The 20,779-nt window shown below is 46.3% G+C and overlaps 1 protein-coding gene across 1 annotated transcript in view; it reads left to right on the top strand.

Annotated features, from left to right (window-relative positions):
* The window catches only part of LOC136588442 (keratin-associated protein 9-1-like), a 182,801-nt gene that overhangs the window by 55,634 nt on the left and 106,388 nt on the right, over window positions 1-20,779 (top strand). The window contains exon 4 of the mRNA XM_066587650.1: window positions 11,621-11,743. Coding sequence (XP_066443747.1) covers window positions 11,621-11,743 — 123 coding nt within the window. The remainder of the gene's footprint in view (window positions 1-11,620; window positions 11,744-20,779) is intronic.

Raw genomic sequence — 20,779 nt, 5'->3', positions numbered from 1 at the left:
ACGCTGAGGACTGTCAGAGGCAGGCCAAATAGAATTTTTTCCCTTTTTTTTTTTAAAGGAAAGGCCCACTGACTATATTCAATCAATAAAATATGTCTTCTGGCCCTGCCTACACAATTCTGTCCCTGTAGTATTACTGCAGGGCGCAATGCTCTGCACGGCCGATTTTGAAAAAAATAAAAATGTGCAACACTGCTAACAGCAGCCTCCACAGTACTGCACACGGTTAGATGTGGCCCTAAGAAGGACCGTTGGGGTTTTTGAAGCCTACACTAACTCCTAACACTCTCCCTGCCTAACCACCACTTCTGTCCCTGTAGTATTACTGCAGGGCGCAATGCTCTGCACGGCCTATATAGCAAAAAAAAAAAAGTGCACCACTGCAAAAGGCAGCCTCCACAGTACTGCACACGGTTAGGTGTGGCTCTAAGAAGGACCGTTGGGGTTCTTGAAGCCTACACTAACTCCTAACACTCTCCCTGCCTAACCACCACTTCTGTCCCTGTAGTATTACTGCAGGGCGCAATGCTCTGCACGGCCGATATACCAAAAAAAAAAAATGTGCAACACTGCTAAAAGCAGCCTCCACACTACTGCACACTGTTAGATGTGGCCCTAAGAAGGACCGTTGGGGTTCTTGAAGCCTACACTAACTCCTAACACTCCCTACAGCAGCTCCAACACTATAGCACTGTCCCTCAGCTATCTCACAACGCATCTGAGGCGAGCCGCGGGAGGGGCCGATTTTTATACTCAGGTGACACCTGATCTCCCCAGCCACTCACAGCAGGGGGGTGGTATAGGGCTTGAACGTCGCAGGGGGAAGTTGTAATGCCTTCCCTGTCTTTCAATTGGCCAGAAAAGCGCGCTAACGTCTCAGAGAGGAAAGTGAAAGTAACCCGAACATCGCGTGGTACTCGTTACGAGTAACGAGCATCCCGAACACCCTAATATTCGCCCGAGCATCAAGCTCGGACGAGTACGTTCGCTCATCTCTATTTATTTCCTTATAGGGTTTTAGTGTTTCTTCAGTCTTCTTGTTTCAGTACTTTAAATGCTTTCTTTCTGTGATTTCCCCCTTTGCAACTTTATTGAGCAACAATGGTTTTCTCCTTATCCCTTAACGCTTTTATTCCTGTTAGGTATGAACCGCTCACAGGGAGTATTTAGTCCGCTGAAAGTGGGGGAAAATACTCCATTGCACTCAGCGACCAAAAGATCAAAGATGAATCTTTCCGCTCATCAATGGAGGACCCCATACCCTCCCTAGACTCTGCTTCAGCACGTCCTATGGAGCTGGAAACTACTGCAGCTTCCCTCTCTGATTCACTATTACCCCAAATTCAGCTAATGCTGAAAAAAAGGATTTTCACAAATCTCTAACGGCATAACCTCCTAACTCACCAAAGAGATCCGAGACCTCGGATACCAAACAGCTGCGCTGGAAGACCACATGGATAATGCAACTACAGTCTTTGAGTCCCACGAAAAAGAAGTCGAGCAGATACAGAAGGAAATCTTCATCCTCCACGACAAGTGGGATGATGCTGAAAACAGAGCTCGTAGAGACAACCTAAGAATATGGGGCCTCCCAGAATCCATCGAAGATCTTCAATCCACCATAACGGACCTTTTCCAGGAATTATGCCCCAATATTCCTATAGAACAAATGGAGATGGACAGACTCCACAGAGCGTTAAGAGCCCGCAAGGCTGGGGGCCCACCAAGAGACATTGTCCTGAAAATGCACTACCACCGCTCTAAAGAACAACTGCTTAATATGGCTCGCTCCATCTCAAAGCTCTCCTTCCAGGGTCACTATTATCAATTATTCCCTGACCTGGCCCCTTCAATCCTTGCTAAAAGGACAGCCCTCAAGCCCTATTTGGAAATTTTGCAGCAAAAGCGCATCCAGTATAGGTGGGGCTTCCCGTTTAAGCTGACATTCCTCTTCCAAGCTAAGACCCATACTATCCTGTCCCCGGATAGAGCTCGGCGCTGCTTTACGGACCTGTGCTTCCAGCTCCCGGCCCAGCAATCAGGTTCACCAGATGCATTGCAACCTTCTAGATCTCCTCGGAAACCAACGAGCAACTGTGAGCCATAATCTTGGGAGGTGCTGCCTCCTGCCATTCAAGTCAGACTGACCTTGAGGGTGCCTTTCCAAGAAAAGTATCCAACTCCAACTGAAGAGACTCCAACATCCTTAAATACATTGCTGGACATGTTATGACCATGCGTATACTTCCCTGTCTTCCAAGGCCTTTCCAACTCCTATGTTCCACAGGCAAACTTTATAGCCTCCTAATGAAACAGAAAATGCATGATTGACACAGGCAACTCGGCAGCGATACCTTTATCACTTATGGACTAACTTCATATATGCATGTAGAATCGCCACTCCGCCGATAGAAGTAAAAAGAATGAAAAAACTACTGGAGTAAGGGAAATGGAAGGGTCTGCCAAATACTACCCATGGACTGGGATTCTGGTTATCTTTAGTTAATAGACTCTAGAATTTAGTTCTTGGGGCCTATACGCTCTATGCTACAAACCAACTCTTCTTTTCTAACTCTTTCCACCTTCTTCTCTTATTTATTTTTATTTTCTCCTTTCCTCTGCTTCTTCCTTTCCTCTCTACTATTTTTTATTGTATCCCCCTCCCCCCACCTCCTCATGCACTTGGTTCTCCTCCTCTTCATATTTTATATAAAGCTTAAGAACGCCTCTTTGGCACTGTTGCCGTGTGTCGTTCCCATGTTGTAGTTGATGTTATGACCACCAAAACAGCTCTTACCATGCTAGTTACTTGTAATGTCTTAAGTGTCTTCCATGTTGAATTTACAGGTTGGGCACCTTCTCTATATCGCTCCCACACCTCCTTCTCCCCACTCTCTCCCCCTCACTTTCTCCCCCTATTCTTCTCCCGTGGGGCTGGGTGCCCCAGATATCCAATGTTTATAGTTCTTTATATAACTGCTCATGAATTTAAAAATTATCTTGCACAATGTGCAGGGCTTTAATTCCCCCAATAAACGATCCAAAGCTTTCTGCTATTATAAAAAAGTCCATGCCAATATGGTATGCTTGCAAGAAATGTTTCCACTAATCCTTCCCCGCGTTCTCTCTTCACCCATTCCCATTTTTTTTCATCAACTGCTTCATCTAAAACAAAAACTGTCACAATATGCTTCAACCGGTTAGTCCCCTTTACCCACACATCAACTATCTCTGACCCCGAAGGCCATTATCTATTACTCACAGGTATAATTCAACATGTCCCGGTAACCATTGTATCGTACTATACCCCAAATACCGGACAAATACATTTCCTTACAAAATTGTTTGAACTGGTAGAGACAAATAAATATGGGACGGTCATACTGTGAGGGGACTCAAATTGTATTTTGAATGCGGGCCTGGACAGAAACTCCATAACTCATCTGACACCTCTGCTGCCGCCCTAGCAATCCCTGTCACATAATCTTCGAGTATTGCTCACCCAGCACCACCTAGTCGATTTCTAGAGGTAAACCAACACTACCAAATATTTTATGCATTTTTCAGCCCCACACTCCCTATATAGAAGAATAGACCACATTCTAATATCTTCCTGCCACAAATAACTTGTTCTAAAATTCTTTCAATTCCTTGGATGGACCACAGCCCAGTATCAATATCCATGCAGCTCTTTAATGTCAAAACGCAGTAATACCACATGGGCCATTAATGATTCTCTTCTAGCACTACCCGAGGTACTGTCTCTGATAACACCACAATTAGAAGGATACTTTGCTATAAATAGCCCCTCCGCCTCCTCACCCATGTCACTGTGAGAGGCGCATAAGGTAGTCCTCCGCCCGGCGAAAGAGAGAGCGCCTATCCCGACAACTAGAATTAGAGCAAAAGGTTCTACAGTTAGAAGACAAGGCCAAAAATCACCCATCTTGGGAAAATTTAAGATTAATCTCTCAAGCTAGGACAGAACTAGACCTATGTATTTCAAAACTTGTTGAGTGCAAACTAAGATGGTCCTGCTGACACTTTTATGTGTTAAATAACAAACTGTCTACTCCCTTAGCCCGCAGGCTATGAGCCAGCGCCACGATAACCCCTTTTTTAGGCTCCACACTAGACATAATACAATCACGGCAAACCTATTCACTATAGTATCAGAGTTCAGACAACTTTTCGATAAGCTTTACTCCCAGTCACATCACCGATCCCCAGAACAGATAACCTCTTACTTTCACGATATCACATTTCCCATGCTTCCTAGCACATTCTTTGGACACTAGGCGGAAAAAAATATCCTAGAAGAAGTCATAGAAGCTATAAAAGCATTGAAAATTAATAAACACCTGGGACCAGATGGTTTTTCTTCTTCTTACTATAAAAATAAAATTTCCCCCATTCTGCACACATCTTGCAAATTACTTTAACGCCATCTGAGATGGACAGCAAATAGGTCAGACTTCTCTCTTGGCACCATGATACCAAAGCCTGAAAGAGATTTGCTGGATAAATAGTACTACTATATCCTTAATTAATGTAGACATGAAGCTTCTTACTAAAATTTTGGCCTTTTTGGACGACAAGCTCCAGACAGCATTCGTCGATTCACCCAACTCACCCACATTTGTCAAAATAGGGGCATTCCTGCAAAGTTGCTCTCCTTGGATTTGTACACTATAAGCTGGCCATATATGTTTTCAGTACTGGAACACTGGAAATTTCACGCTGAATTCCTCACATGGCAACGTATTTTATATTCTTCCCCCAAAGCCTTTGTTCATTACAAGGGCTATTGCTCAGATAACATCTCGATCCGGCGAGGCACAAGGCAGGGCTGTCCATTGTCCCCCCTCCTTTTCATTCTAGCGATAGAGTTATTAGCGATTAAAATTGGAAACAACCCTGTCATCAGGTGAATTGAAATTGCCTATATTCACCATAAAATTAGCATGTTTGCTGATGATATATTGGCTATAATATCTTCTCCCTATACCACTATCCCTAACCTAATGGCGGAACTGTCCAGGTTTGGGTCTCTGTCTGGCCTTATCATCAACAGCGCAAAGTCAAAAGCTTTCAACCTCACATTACCCCCAGATATGGTCTCCCTACTCCAAACCAACTTCCCCTTTAAATGGATGATGGGGACATTGGGCTACTTGGGCATTAATTTAACAAGCTCCTACACCTTGCTATATGAGCAAAATTACATGCCACTCCTCTGTAAACTCATTCATTGATCCTTTTTTTTTTAAATTAACTTTTATTGATAAATTTAAAATAATGCGCCTCAAAAGACATACAAGACACACAACGTCTAGAACACAACAAGAAGAGCAGGAGTCCCGGAAGACCCCATCGATAGTGAAAAAATATCTCAACTGTTAATCACTAATCAGCCACATGAGGATGAACCAGTGGCTAGTGTTAGTTCTGATACAGAATATCTCTCACTTAGGACATGAGTGATGCTACTAGCTGATACAATTCTAGTTTTTTTTCCTTAGAGGGACCCCTAATGATAGTGCTCGCTCTCGAATAAGGGTAGTCAAGGATTAGACCTAGTGATGTGGGAGTTATTAGTAATTGTTAGGATATTGATTCAGAATAACATATTTATAATTGTAAGTGAAATGACTCAGTTCCGATCTCAAAGGAACTGGTCGGGTTCTGGTATTGGTTCAACGCGTTTCCGTCAACTAAGTGACACATTAGGAACCCTAGATGATTAGGAACAAATTGCCAATAGAGTAGCAATTTGGACAGCTGATACAGACTGTATACGTCTTGTAGAAAAAGTAGAGCCGATACTGGCAAAGAGATGCTAACAAGAAGAGTCTCGTTGTGATACTGAATCACGCTACAAATGGAGAATTCTCCTATCAGGCCGTCCAAAGTAGATGGAACACACGTTAATGTGGGTCCCTAATGACCAGGATTGTCATAGGGCCTGGGTCCATCCACGTGAAAATAGTGGACTAATAAGAAACCTTTGAGGAATAGCCCTCAAGTGGATTCCAGAGCTGAAAGTAGCTTAGCCCCTAGACGATTCTTATCACATCTGAGCCAATACTCAGCAGATAATAAGATAAAGTTTCATTAGCCAATCACCGAGACAGTTGGAATTCCCTAGGAATTCAAAAACCCTATCACCGAGGGAACCAAAAACTAAAATATAACCTTTATTGATATACAAACTAAAATACGTAAGGGCCTTGTTTAGCAACTTTACATAAAACCTCTATTAAATTGATATACACAATTGGTACTCTATATCTCTACTTGGAGGATATCTATCATAGTTGATGACCTGATCACCACATAATATTCCACAAATTGAGTGAAGTGGTGTCTAAAGCATGGACATCCTCAAGTAACTAGCAATAGTGAATGGTATTTTTCGCTTGCTTCAATCCCTAGGGAATATGTTCCCACAGAGAATCCTTGTGACGCTCTGTGGAGATCTATCACCATTTAACTGATGTCCCTTTTCTTTCCCCTCACAGACAATGCAAAGGGGAATTAGTGGTGTCTAAAACATAGACATCCACAAATAACTAGCAATAGTGAATGATGTTTTCACTTGCTTTAATCTTCAGGGAATATATTCCTTCAGAGAATCTCTGTGGGTATCTATCACCATTGACAAATATCACTTTTTCCCACAAATGATGCAAAGGGGAATTAGTGATATGTTAATTACTAGACGGTGAAGAATCCCCTTATTAAAGCCACAACCATTGCAAAAGAACTTGGTATTAACCTTTACCTATACCCGATTATGATTATTATAAATCATGGCATAGGAAAGTACCAGGTTCAATAACGGAACCAATGTGTCAATGATAATAAAAATGGAAGAACAGTCAGCACATATGTATGTTTTACAGTGCTGACTATTTTTCCTTTCATTTAACGGCAATAATGATACAAGCCGTAACTGCTCTTTTTTTCACGTGCTCTTGAAGCACCAGGGTGAACTGACAGGTGCATACACAAAGAATCCCTTAGTGAATTTTAGGATCTCTGTATGCCCTCTCTATTTTTAAAAAAAATTTTATGTCACCCTAAAAAAGTCCGGGATACATTGGAGTCAAATGGCCCAATCAGGAATTGCCATCGTTAGTATGACTACCAAAGTTAACCCGAACCCCAATCTAATAACCCCATCGACGCGTTTCAACAGTATATATGTTCATAACTGTATCATCAGGATGGATTGTTAAAGTATCAATGTAGTCAGCCGTCTAGGCTTAGATGCAAACAGCCTGACGGCTGTGTTTAAATGAGCAGCGCTGGTAAGTAAACCTCTGATAGAGGATTATATGTGCCAAGCCACGCCTCCCTTCCCAGGGGGCTCGTCCCGGACAGCCAATGGGCTGACACTCAGACCTCCGCTGTCATCTGGTGAGACGCGTTGTTGCGGCGTCTCAGCGCATGCGCAGTGGTGCCCGGAGCGCGGCGCCAACCATGCCAACCACTGACACGGCGGCGGCCGCGTTACCCGGCAACCACGCACGGCGTGATGACGCGGACCTGTAACCGGGCATAGATAGCCCCTGGATGGGCGATCATAGAACGGGATTTTCTAGGACACAAATGCACAGCAGTGTTTAATCGCTACAGTAAGAGAGAGTTATAATGTATTCTTACTATAGATAATTAGTCTGTTACTCATAGGGCTCAGACGTCTATCTATCGCAAAACAACGGCCACCAACACCCTATTACACTGGGAAAGTCATCATCCCAGATCCCTTAAGAAGGGAATCCCCAAGGTCCGCGTCATCACGCCGTGCGTGGTTGCCGGGTAACGCGGCCGCCGCCGTGTCAGTGGTTGGCATGGTTGGCGCCGCGCTCCGGGCACCACTGCGCATGCGCTGAGACGCCGCAACAACGCGTCTCACCAGATGACAGCGGAGGTCTGAGTGTCAGCCCATTGGCTGTCCGGGACGAGCCCCCTGGGAAGGGAGGCGTGGCTTGGCACATATAAGCCTCTATCAGAGGTTTACTTACCAGCGCTGCTCATTTAAACACAGCCGTCAGGCTGTTTGCATCTAAGCCTAGACGGCTGACTACATTGATACTTTAACAATCCATCCTGATGATACAGTTATGAACATATATACTGTTGAAACGCGTCGATGGGGTTATTAGATTGGGGTTCGGGTTAACTTTGGTAGTCATACTAACGATGGCAATTCCTGATTGGGCCATTTGACTCCAATGTATCCCGGACTTTTTTAGGGTGACATAAAATTTTTTTAAAAAATAGAGAGGGCATACAGAGATCCTAAAATTCACTAAGGGATTCTTTGTGTATGCACCTGTCAGTTCACCCTGGTGCTTCAAGAGCACGTGAAAAAAAGAGCAGTTACGGCTTGTATCATTATTGCCGTTAAATGAAAGGAAAAATAGTCAGCACTGTAAAACATACATATGTGCTGACTGTTCTTCCATTTTTATTATCATTGACACATTGGTTCCGTTATTGAACCTGGTACTTTCCTATGCCATGATTTATAATAATCATAATCGGGTATAGGTAAAGGTTAATACCAAGTTCTTTTGCAATGGTTGTGGCTTTAATAAGGGGATTCTTCACCGTCTAGTAATTAACATATCACTAATTCCCCTTTGCATCATTTGTGGGAAAAAGTGATATTTGTCAATGGTGATAGATACCCACAGAGATTCTCTGAAGGAATATATTCCCTGAAGATTAAAGCAAGTGAAAACATCATTCACTATTGCTAGTTATTTGTGGATGTCTATGTTTTAGACACCACTAATTCCCCTTTGCATTGTCTGTGAGGGGAAAGAAAAGGGACATCAGTTAAATGGTGATAGATCTCCACAGAGCGTCACAAGGATTCTCTGTGGGAACATATTCCCTAGGGATTGAAGCAAGCGAAAAATACCATTCACTATTGCTAGTTACTTGAGGATGTCCATGCTTTAGACACCACTTCACTCAATTTGTGGAATATTATGTGGTGATCAGGTCATCAACTATGATAGATATCCTCCAAGTAGAGATATAGAGTACCAATTGTGTATATCAATTTAATAGAGGTTTTATGTAAAGTTGCTAAACAAGGCCCTTACGTATTTTAGTTTGTATATCAATAAAGGTTATATTTTAGTTTTTGGTTCCCTCGGTGATAAAGTTTCATTAGCTTAATAAGTTCCCAAATGTAATGAGCCCATACTCGATAAATACAAGACCTAGTCTAGGTAATAATAATAAATGTAGCCCAACTAGACCTAGCTAAGGAACCACGGACGTGCCAGCATCTCCAGCCCAGAAGGTAGACTGGAGAGCAATGAAGCCAGTAAGTCCTAACAACACTTTTAAAAGGCAATAAGAAGTACACCCCTAGGGGTGTGAGACAATGACAACCAATCAGGTAGGGCCCAGCCTGGAGAGCACGCCCCGATATGGGAGGATGCATAATATGTATAGAGTGGCATAGGTGGATCCCGGACTCTGTGACTGATTAAACGATAATAGTCCCATAGCTGGTGGCATGTAAGCAATATTGCCATGCTCAGACTACTTCTGGAAAGCTGGGGCCAATACCACATCTCATGGATTGGAAGAGTGAATTCCCCAAAAATGACATTTCTGCCTAAACTGCTTTACTTTTTCCGATACATGTACCTGGGCACATCATGAAGATACTTCAGCAGATGACCCTTTGCTTTATTTGGAATAACTCTATTCCTAGGGTGTCATGCTCTACTTTATACAGACATAGACTGCAGGGAGGATTGGGCGCCCCAAATATATTGAAATACTACCAAGCTGCCCAGGTGGCCCAACTAGCCCTCCTTCATTCCACAACCAATGTGCCTCTTTGGCTTGCTCTAGAGGCCATGGAATTATACCCTCTCACAGTGGACTCGATTTTGTGGAATACTCCGACTCCTAGACAACCTATCGCTAAACCCATTATAAAACATTCCCTAAAAATCTGGGATTCCATGAAGTACTCTGGGAAACTTATCTCCCCTCACTTACCCCTTCTACCATTTTTGCATACCTCCTTATTCCCACCAGGTCTTGACTCCCCACTGTCCTTTGAAAGTTGGACAAGCAAAGGTATATCCAAAATACACCACTTACTTTCATTAAATGATATAATTACATTCCCTGCCCTTCAGGAGAAGTTTGGCCTACCATCTTCTGAAATATCCCACTATTTACTGCTCAAGAATTTCATAACCTCTCTTCTCAAAAACACAAACTCCCCATTAAAAACAACCCCCTTTGAAACATTCTGTCTCAAATACCCACAAGCAAAAGGCCTTATCTCACAAATATATCCGGGCCTTGTACATACCTCGTACTGTTTGCAACTACCATATGTAGCAAAATGGGAGCGAGATATAGGTAACATTCTAAACAACGAAGAATGGTTCCAGATTTGGAGATCAACCAATTGTGGTGCCCCCAATACACTGATGTTAGAAACCTTGTATAAAATCCTATTACGCTGGTACTTAGTCCCTACAAGAATTGCTCACGCGGTTCCAGGTCATTCTAAAGACTGCTCCTCCCCAGAAAATATGTTTCACATATGGTGGTCCTGCACTCGAGTCAAAAGACTGTGGATTAGAGTATACTTCCTAATCTATACAGTAGCTAATCAAAACCTGCGTAAAAACCCATGGGAAGCCCTACTGAAGAAAAGGATTGCAAATATCTAGAAATCTGATTTCATTCTTCATCCTAGCCACAAAACAAACTATCGCTCGATCTTGGCAAAATACCTCACTGGACTTCTCTGAGGTCAAATGCCGAATAAATTTGTACCTGATTAATGAGAAATTACCATCAATTTCAGAGGATAGGTATGACAGATTTCTTAATATTTGGACCCCATGGATAGATTACACCCTCCCTATAGTGGAGGCTGGCACCTCAACTGCACTATAAATACAAAGCCCGAAAGCTAACCATGGGGATCCCGCCCCCCTTGGGTTGCTGCCCCATATGTGAAGAACGCCCTCTCCCATCTCCCTACCCCACCCCAATACCTGCCTACCTCCCTCCTTTTCCCCTTCTGCAGTGTTGGTCCTGGCCAGGTCAATGAGGTTTTTGAATAGTTTTTCAAACAAAACAACAATGAACGCTAGAGAAGAATCTGGCTATAATGGATTAGAATTGTACTATTACCACTAACCCAGACAGCCTTGTACGCCTTCATACATTATCTCAATGTTATATTCCTTTGTAAAATGAAACATTTTTATTAAAAATTGTTAAAAAAAAAAATGTTAGCCATCTGTGATTTTTATGGATAACTTGCTCAGAAAAAAAATAAAGATTATTATTTTTAAAATTAAGATTGGGAAACCTAAAGCGAGATAAGCAGGAAGTCTGCATGTCGCTGACTGCCTGCCATACATCTGCCACCAGGGCCACAGGATATTTATTTTGACATCTTTCCAGAGGCTTTGGTGACATATGGCAGATTTGACAACCCTGTCGTGAATCTGGGAGTTCTCCCCTTTGTCTGGGAGGCTCATGGACATTATGGAAGAGTTGACAAGCCTGTAATAATCTTCACTAACTTCTATTTTGTCTGTTTTACATTTAGAACTATGGAGATCCATGTTTTCACAGTCACCAATGTAACAGCGGCTGTTGCATTCCTGGGACCTCTGTGTACAAAGCATTTTGTGTACCAAAATATGACAAAACTCACACATGTCTCGGCCCGGTGAGTACCTGTAACCAGCTGTTGTCCTGGTTTCTCATCCACACACAGTATAAGGGCTCAGTCACACGGGCGTTTGTACGTGCGTCTGTCAGTTGCATTTGCTGGCTGCATTTAAATAGAACCAATGCTTTTCAATGGGAGTGTGCACATGTGTGAATTTTACATGAGCATAAACGCACGCGGCAAAAATTATAGGACACCGGTCCGCAGAATGCATGTAACTGCGGTAAACGGGTGTTGTGTGTAAGTGAAACCCGTGGATGTGAAACACCTTGCGCTCAATGGAGCTGGCCCCATTGACCACAGGTGGAACCCCTGAATGTGACAGCATCCAGGGGTTTCACATCCAAGGAATCCCCTGCTGCAGCTGTCACAGGGATAGCGGGCAACACACTTTTTCCCGCCGTGACGCCCGCTTCGGGGACGCAAATTTTTGAACGCATAACTGATGCATTCAAAAATTTGTGCGTCAAAACGCCCGTTTGACTGAGCCCTAAGGTGTCGTTTACACGGGTTTTAAACTGGCATATCCATGTTAGATTGTTCTGCCGTGGATCTGTCCATTTAATCCATGGTAGAATATTGAAGTTATAGTTTGGAGTTCTGCTGTAGTCAATGGGGTAAATGCGCATTCGCCCGCCGGATCTGGTTTCCGTGTGATTGTCATGTCAATTATTATTGCTGTAATGTTGATTTCAAAATCTGCATGAAAAAAATGTGTCCTATATGATCTACAGCCGGGATCTGCCTGCCAATTCATGGAATGCTAAAATGGTGTGAATTGGGCAGAAAATTGGGTGCAGAATCTGTATTTTAGGGTGACTACCCACTAGCGTTTTTTTTACTGCTAAATTTGCAGCGTTTTTTTTTCTGCTGGGGTCTATGAGCTATGGACTTGTAAAGCTAAAATCGCGACCGCGTAAAATCGCGATTTCGCGGTAAATCACGATTTTAACATTACAAGTCCCATAGACCCCTGCAGAAAAAAAAAATGCTGCGAATTTCGCAGTGAAAAAAAACGCTAGTGGGTAGGAGCCCTAATTCAGAGGCAAAATACCCCATGAGAGCAAGAACCATAAGACCTCTGTCTGTCTAAGTAACTATTTGCATTGCCATAAAAAAAAAAATCCTGAGCAATTTATCTTCTAACCTTACATGGAGCTGATCCTCTTTTATCCCTCCTGGAAATGTACAGCTGAATCCACTTTCGGAGTGCTTGTACATGTAGCATTAGTGCGCCGCACACTTTTACTGCATATCACATTTCCAATGCAGTTTTTAGATGCGTGGGGTTTACAGATACAAAATATTAAAACCTCGTTTCATCTGTACAAACCGTGCATAAAATACTGTTGTCATTCAAGGAAAAACCCCATACGATTGGAGATGTAGTGTCAGACAGGACATTCTTGGTACATGGACCCCCAGCCTCACACTGCATTTCTAATCACTGAGTTTAAATGTTTCAAATGATTCAATAAAAATGATCAAATCCTACAAAAAAACCCTGAAAATCTACTGATACAAAGATGCAAGAGCAGGAACACCCCAGCTCCCCACAGCAGGCAGAAAGACACAATGCTATATGGAGGGGCACAGGTACAGAATACTGATGTATGACCGCTCTCACACCAACCATACACTGGTGGGCTGCTAGTATTATACCTGCACATAGATGAGGCTTGTATAGGGTGCCAGTCACACAGATACATGTAGTGCACCTTGCAGGCTTACAGCTATTAGTGATGCCCCTACTATTACATCAAACGAGTTGTCCTGCATATTTTAAGGGCTCGTTCAGACAAGCAGAGATTCACACATTTTTCCGCACAGAAAAAAACCGCAACGCGTGTGCAGGAGAAAATCTGCACCTATAAAAATATAGAACATATAATAATCTTTATTTGTATAGCGCCAACTTATTCCGCAGCGCTTTCAGGCATGGGATAAATGCAAAACAATACAATTACAATGTGAGGTACATTCAGTTTGAAACAAATGGGGTGTGGGTGGTACAGGAGGTGCAAAGGGGGCGGGATTTGCTATGCTTCCCTGAAAAGGTGCATTTTTAAGGCACACCTGAAATTTTGTGCATTGGGAATTGTCCGAATGCCTTGGGGTAGAGGATGGGTGCTGCTCTGGGGAAGTCCTGCAGGTGAGCATGGGAGGTTCGTATTACAGGGGTGTTTAGTCTGAGTGTGTTAGTCGATCGGAGTGAGCGAACTGGGTGGTGTACTGACAGGAGGGAGGCGATGTATGGTGGCGCAGTACCATGCAGAGCTTTGTGGGTGAGGTTGAGGAGTTTAAATTTAGTTCTGCAGTGGATAGGCAATCAATGTAGCGACTTGTACAGTGCAGAGGCGTCTTAGAAACGGTTGGATAGAAAAAAAGAGCCTAGCTGCCGCATTTAGTATGGATTGGAGCGAGTCTGGTGTGGGGGAGGCCAATGAGTAGCAAGTTGCAGTAGTCGAGTCGGGAGTGGATGAGGGCGAGTGGATGAGTGTCTTTAGCGTGTCTGTGGTGAGGAACGGCCGTTTTTTAGCAATATTTCTGAGGTGCATGTGGCATGTTTGAGCCAGAGATTAGAAATGGGGGGTAAAGGAGAGGTGTCCAATGTGACCCCAAGGCAGCGGGCATGCTGTCTGGGGGTTATGATGGTCCCAGACACTGGAATGGAGATGTTGAGGGGAGGTCGGTTGGAAGGCGGAAAAATCAGGAGGTCAGTTTTAGAGAGGTTTAATTTGAGAAAAAAGGAAGACATAGTATGGGTGATACAGACAGTCGGCGATACAGACAGTCAAGCCCTTATACAGCTGAGTCAACGGAAAAATAAAAAAGTTATGGCTTTTGGAAAATGGAGATGAAAAAATACCAAAAATCGTTTGGTGCTCAACGCCAAAATAGGCCATGTCATTAAGGGGTTAATAATAGAGATGAGCGAACGTGTTCTTCCGAGCTTGATATTCGTGCGAATATTAGGGTGTTCGTGATGTTCGTTATTCGTAACGAACACCATGCGGTGTTCGGGTTACTTTCACTTCCTTCCCTGAGATGTTAGCGCGCTTTTCTGGCCAATTGAAAGACAGGGAAGGCATTACAACTTCCCCCTGTGACGTTCAAGCCCTATACCACCCCCCTGCAGTGAGTGGCTGGGAAGATCAGGTGTCCGCCGAATATAAAAGTCGGCCCCTCCCGCGGCTCGCCTTAGATGCCGTGTGAGTTAGATGAGGGACAGTGCTGTTTGTACCGGAGCTGCTGTAGGGAAAGAATTGGTAGTTAGTGTAGGCTTCAAGACCCCCAAAGGTCCTTATTAGGGCCACTGATAGCTGTGTGTTGGCTGCTGTTAGCAGTGGCAAATTTTTTTTTCTCAAAATCGCCTCTACAGAGCGTTGCACCCGGCATTAGGGACAGAAGTGCTGCATAGGCAGGGAGAGTGTTAGGAGTGAGTGTAGCCTTCAAGAACCTCAACGGTCCTTTCTAGGGCCATATTTAACCATGTGCAGTACTGTCCAGGCTGCTGCTAGCTGTGCTGCATTTTTTTTTACTTCTCAAAATCGCCTCTGCAGAGCATTGCACCCTCCATTGATACTGCAGGGAAAGAATTGTGTAGGCAGGGCCACAACACAGTTATTATTCATTGAATATACGCAGTGCTGCCTTTTGGTGCAAAAAAACGGAAAATAATTCTATTTGTCCTGCCTCTGTCCGTCCTAAGGGCGGTGGACACGTGTCGGCTGCGTGTGCAACCTTTAAAAATCAGACGCACCCAGCTACGGTTTACTGCTGGCTTCGCCATTTGCTTTCCTTAATTGGGAAAAAAAATACCTGCTCTGCCACAGTTAATAACTCTGCTACCCTCACGTTCTGTGACACATTAGCAGGAAAACAGCACAGTTATTAAACTTCTCATGTTCATTGAATATACGCAGTGCTGCCTTTTGGTGCAAAAAAACGGAAAATAATTCTATTTGTCCTGCCTCTGTCCGTCCTAAGGGCGGTGGACACGTGTCGGCTGCGTGTGCAACCTTTAAAAATCAGACGCACCCAGCTACGGTTTACTGCTGGCTTCGCCATTTGCTTTTCTTAATTGGGAAAAAAATACCTGCTCTGCCACAGTTAATAACTCTGCTACCCTCACGTTCTGTGACACATTAGCAGGAAAACAGCACAGTTATTAAACTTAGATTATACATTCACTAGAGGCAGTGGGGCCTTTCGTTTTCAAAAAAGGGAAAAAATTATATTTGGCCTGCAGTCTTGCGCCAATTTATTAGCTGCCTGTGAAATCAAATCACTGGTAATACAGCATGCTGAGGGGTAGGGGTAGGCCTAGAGGACGTGGACGCGGCCGAGGACGCGGAGGGCCAAGTCAGGGTGTGGGCACAGGCCGAGCTCCTGATCCAGGTGTGTCGCAGCCGACTGCTGCGCGATTAGGAGAGAGGCACGTTTCTGGCGTCACATTCATCGCCCAATTAATGGGTCCACGCGGAAGACGGTTAGTAGAAAATGAGTAGTGTGAGCAGGTCCTGTCCTGGATGGCAGAAAGTGCTTCGAGCAACCTATCGTCAACCCGCAGTTCTGCGCCGTCCACTGCTGCAAATCTGAATCCTCTGTCTGCTGCTCCTCCTTCCTCCCAGCCTCCTCACTCCACTACAATGACACCTGCTCAGGAGCGGGAACACTCCCAGGAACTGTTCTCGGGCCCCTGCTTAGATTGGGCAGCAGCGGTTCCTCTCCCACCAGAGGAGTTTATCGTCACTGATGCCCAACCATTCGAAAGTTCCCGGGCTCCGGGGGAAGAGGCTGGGGACTTCCGCCAACTGTCTCAACAACTTTCTGTGGGTGAGGAGGACGATGACGATCAGACACAGTTGTCTTGCAGTGAGGTAGTAGTAAGGGCAGTAAGTCCGAGGGAGCAGCGCACAGAGGATTCGGAGGAAGAGCAGCAGGACGATGAGGTGACTGACCCCACCTGGTGTGCAACGCTTACTCAGGAGGACAGGTCTTCAGAGGGGGAGTCAAGGGCATCAGCAGGGCAGGTTGCAAGAGGCAGTGCGGTGGCCAGGGGTAGAGGCAGGGCCAGACCGAAAAATCCACCAACTGTTTCCCAAAGCGCCCCCTCGCGCCATGCCACCCTGCAGAGGCCGAGGTGCTCTAAGGTCTGGCAGTTTTTCACAGAGACGCCTGACGACCGACTAACAGTGGTGTGCAACCTTTGTCGCGCAAAGCTCAGCCGGGGAGCCAACACCAACAGCCTCACCACCACCACCATGCGCAGACATATGATGGCCAAGCACCCCACAAGGTGGGACGAAGGCCGTTCAGCGCCTCCGGTTTGCACCCCTGCCTCTCCCCCTGTGCCCCAACCTGCCACTGAGATGCAACCCCCCTCTCAGGACACAGGCACTACCGTCTCCTGGCCTGCACCCACACCCTCACCTCCGCTGTCCTCGGCCCCATCCAGCAGTGTAGTTCAGCGCACCGTCCAGCCGTCGCTTGCGCAACTGTTGGAGCGCAAGCGCAAGTACGCCGCCACGCACCCGCACGCTCAAACGTTAACCGTCCGCATAGCAAAATTCATCAGCCTTGAGATGCTGCCGTATAGGGTTGTGGAAACGGAGTCCTTCAAAAGTATCATGGAGGCGGCGGCCCCGTGCTACTCAGTTCCCAGTCGCCACTACTTTTCCCGATGTGCCGTCCCAGCCCTGCACGACCACGTCTCCCGCAACATTGTACGCACCCTCACCAACGCGGTTACTGCCACGGTCCACTTAACTACGGACACGTGGACAAGCACAGGTGGGCAGGGCCACTACATCTCCCTGACGGCACATTGGGTGAATTTAGTGGAGGCTGGGACAGAGTCAGAGCCCGGGACCGCTCACGTCCTACCCACCCCCAGAATTGCGGGCCCCAGCTCGGTGGTGGTATCTGCGGAGGTGTATGCTTCCTCCACTAAAGCACCCTCCTCCTCCTCCTCTGTCTCGCAATCAAGATGTGTTAGCAGCAGCATGTCGCCAGCAGTCGGTGTCGCGCGGTGTGGCAGCACAGTGGTGGGCAAGCGTCAGCAGGCCGTGCTGAAACTACTCAGCTTAGGTGATAAGAGGCACACGGCCCACAAACTGCTGCAGGGTCTGACACAGCAGACCGACCGCTGGCTTGCGCCGCTGAGCCTCCAACCGGGCATGGTCGTGTGTGACAACGTCCGTAACCTGGTGGCGGCTCTGCAGCTCGGCAGCCTCACGCACGTGCCATGCCTGGCCCACGTCTTTAATTTGGTGGTTCAGCGCTTTCTGAAAAGCTACCCACGCTTGTCAGACCTGCTCGTAAAGGCGCGCCGGCTCTGCGCACATTTCCGCAAGTTCCACACGGACGCTGCCACCCTGCGCACCCTGCAACATCACTTTAAGCTGCCAGTGCACCGACTGCTGTGCGACGTGCCCACACGGTAGAACTCTACGCTCCACATGTTGGCCAGGCTCTATGAACAGCGTAGAGCTATAGTCGAATACCAACTCCAACATGGGCGGCGCAGTGGGAGTCAGCCTCCTCAATTCCTTTCAGAAGAGTGGGCCTGGTTGGCAGACATCTGCCATGTCCTTGGTAATTTTGAGGAGTCTACCCAGGTGGTGAGCGGCGATGCTACAATCATTAGCGTCACCATTCCTCTGCTATGCATCTTGAGAAATTCCCTGCAAACCATAAAGGCAGCTGCTTTGCGCTCGGAAACGGGGGCGGTGGAAGACAGTATGCCGCTGGATAGTCAGGGCACCCTCCTGTCTATTTCTCAGCGCGTACAGGAGGAGGAGGAGGAGCATGAGGATGAGGAGGAGGGGGAAGAGACAGCTTGGCCCGCTGCTGACGGTACACCGGCTGATTGCCTGTCATCCTTTCAGCGTGTATGGCCTGAGGAGGAGGAGGAGGATCCTGAAAGTGATCTTCCTAGTGAAGACAGCCATGTGTTGCGTACTGGTACCCTGGCACACATGGCTGACTTCATGTTAGGATGCCTTTCTCGTGACCCTCGCGTTGCACGCATTCTGGCCACGACGGATTACTGGGTGTACACACTGCTCGATCCACGGTATAAGGAGAACCTGCCCACTCTGATTCCCGAAGAGGAAAGGGGTTCGAGAGTGTTGCTATACCACAGGACCCTTGCGGACAAGCTGATGGTAAAATTCCCAGCCGACAGCGCTAGTGGCAGAAGGCGCAGTACCGAGGGCAAGGTAGCAGGGGATGTGCGTAGATCGAGCAGCATGTACATCCCAGGCAGTGCAACAGTCTTTAAGGGCCTGGCCAGCTTTATGGCTCCCCACCAAGACTGTGCCACCGCTCCCCAGTCACGGCGGAGTCGGCGGGAGCACTGTAAAAGGATGGTGAGGGAGTACGTAGCGGATCGCACGACCATCCTCGGTGACGCCTCTGCCCCCTACAACTACTGGGTGTCGAAGCTGGACACGTGGCCTGAACTAGCGCTGTATGCCCTGGAGGTGCTTGCTTGTCCTGCGGCTAGCGTCTTGTCGGAGAGGGTGTTTAGTGCGGCTGGGGGAATCATCACAGATAAGCGTAGCCGCTTGTCAACCGACAGTTCCGACAGGCTAACACTCATCAAGATGAACAAAGGCTGGATTTCCCCAGACTTCTGTTCTCCATCAGCGGACAACAGCGATACGTAAGCAATACGTAGGCTGCACCCGCGGATGGAAGCTACGTTCTCTCTCACCATCCAAAACGGGGACATTTCTGCTTCATCAATCTGTGTGTAATATTCCTCCTCCTCCTCCTGCTCCTCCTCCTGAAACCTCACGTAATCACGCTGAACGGGCAATTTTTCTTAGGGCCACAAGGCTCACTCAAATAATTTTTCTGAACAATTTTTATAATTTTCAATGCGCTTAAAAGCGTTGGAACTTTAACTTGAACCAATTTTTCGTTACACTGGGCTGCCTCCAGGTCTAGTTACCACTTAAGCCACATTAACCAAAGCGATTCACCTGCCATCTTGGTTGGGCATGGCCAATTTTTACTGAGGTACATTAGTACTGTTGGTACACCAAATTTTTGGGGCCCTCACCTACAGTGTAATCATAGCAATTTGTATGTTCTTCGCCTGCACTCATGGTACAGAAAGGTGTGTGGGGTTGGCCTACACTTTAGCTACATAAATGTAACTTGGGCCTTGGCTATACTAAGGCTACTGAAATGGAACTAAGACTGCGCTCCCGCTATACTGCTGCTTCGGAATTGTTACTGGGGCCTGTCTTGAGTGCTACTATTGCTGACATGGAACGAAGACTGCGCTCCCGCTATACTGCTGCTTCGGAATTGTTACTGGGGCCTGTCTTGAGTGCTACTATTGCTGACATGGAACGAAGACTGCGCTCCCGCTATACTGCTGCTTCGGAATTGTTACTGGGGCCTGTCTTGAGTGCTACTATTGCTGACATGGAACGAAGACTGCGCTCCTCCTATAATGCTGCTAGTGATATGTTAGTGGGGCCTGTCCTAATGCTACGGCTGAAATGTTACGAATTCTGGGCTCTGCCTATACCGCTGCTAATGGTATGTTCTGGGGTGTGGAAACAGAGGCTTCCCAAAGACATGATGCCGGCGAGGCCATTTCCCACCAACGCGGTTACTGTAAAGGTGCATATAACCACGGACACGTGGAGAGGACACGTAGTGCCTCAAAAACATCCCCCTCCTCCTCCAACAGGGAAAACATTCTTGGCAAATGTCTTTGCATTGGTTCGTCTGGTGGCAGTCCAAGAATTTCACCTTTACCGACACAACAAGAGAGCCCCCACACCATCCCCCCGCCACGGCCCACTTAATCCTGGCCGCATTCCGAAAACCAACAAAATACAACCGTGCTACTAGGTCCGCAGTCATCACCACATTACCACCAACGCGGTTACTGTTAAGGTACATATTACCAGTCTGACTGGGGCATGCAGACACCTTGACAGAATGAATAGTGTGTGGCACATAGGTTCCCCATTGCTATGCCTACGTGTGCAGATCCTGATGGCG

This window comes from Eleutherodactylus coqui, chromosome 1 (genome assembly GCF_035609145.1).
Source record: "Eleutherodactylus coqui strain aEleCoq1 chromosome 1, aEleCoq1.hap1, whole genome shotgun sequence".
Classification (NCBI taxonomy): domain Eukaryota; kingdom Metazoa; phylum Chordata; class Amphibia; order Anura; family Eleutherodactylidae; genus Eleutherodactylus; species Eleutherodactylus coqui.
This window is presented reverse-complemented; position numbering and strand designations above follow the sequence as displayed.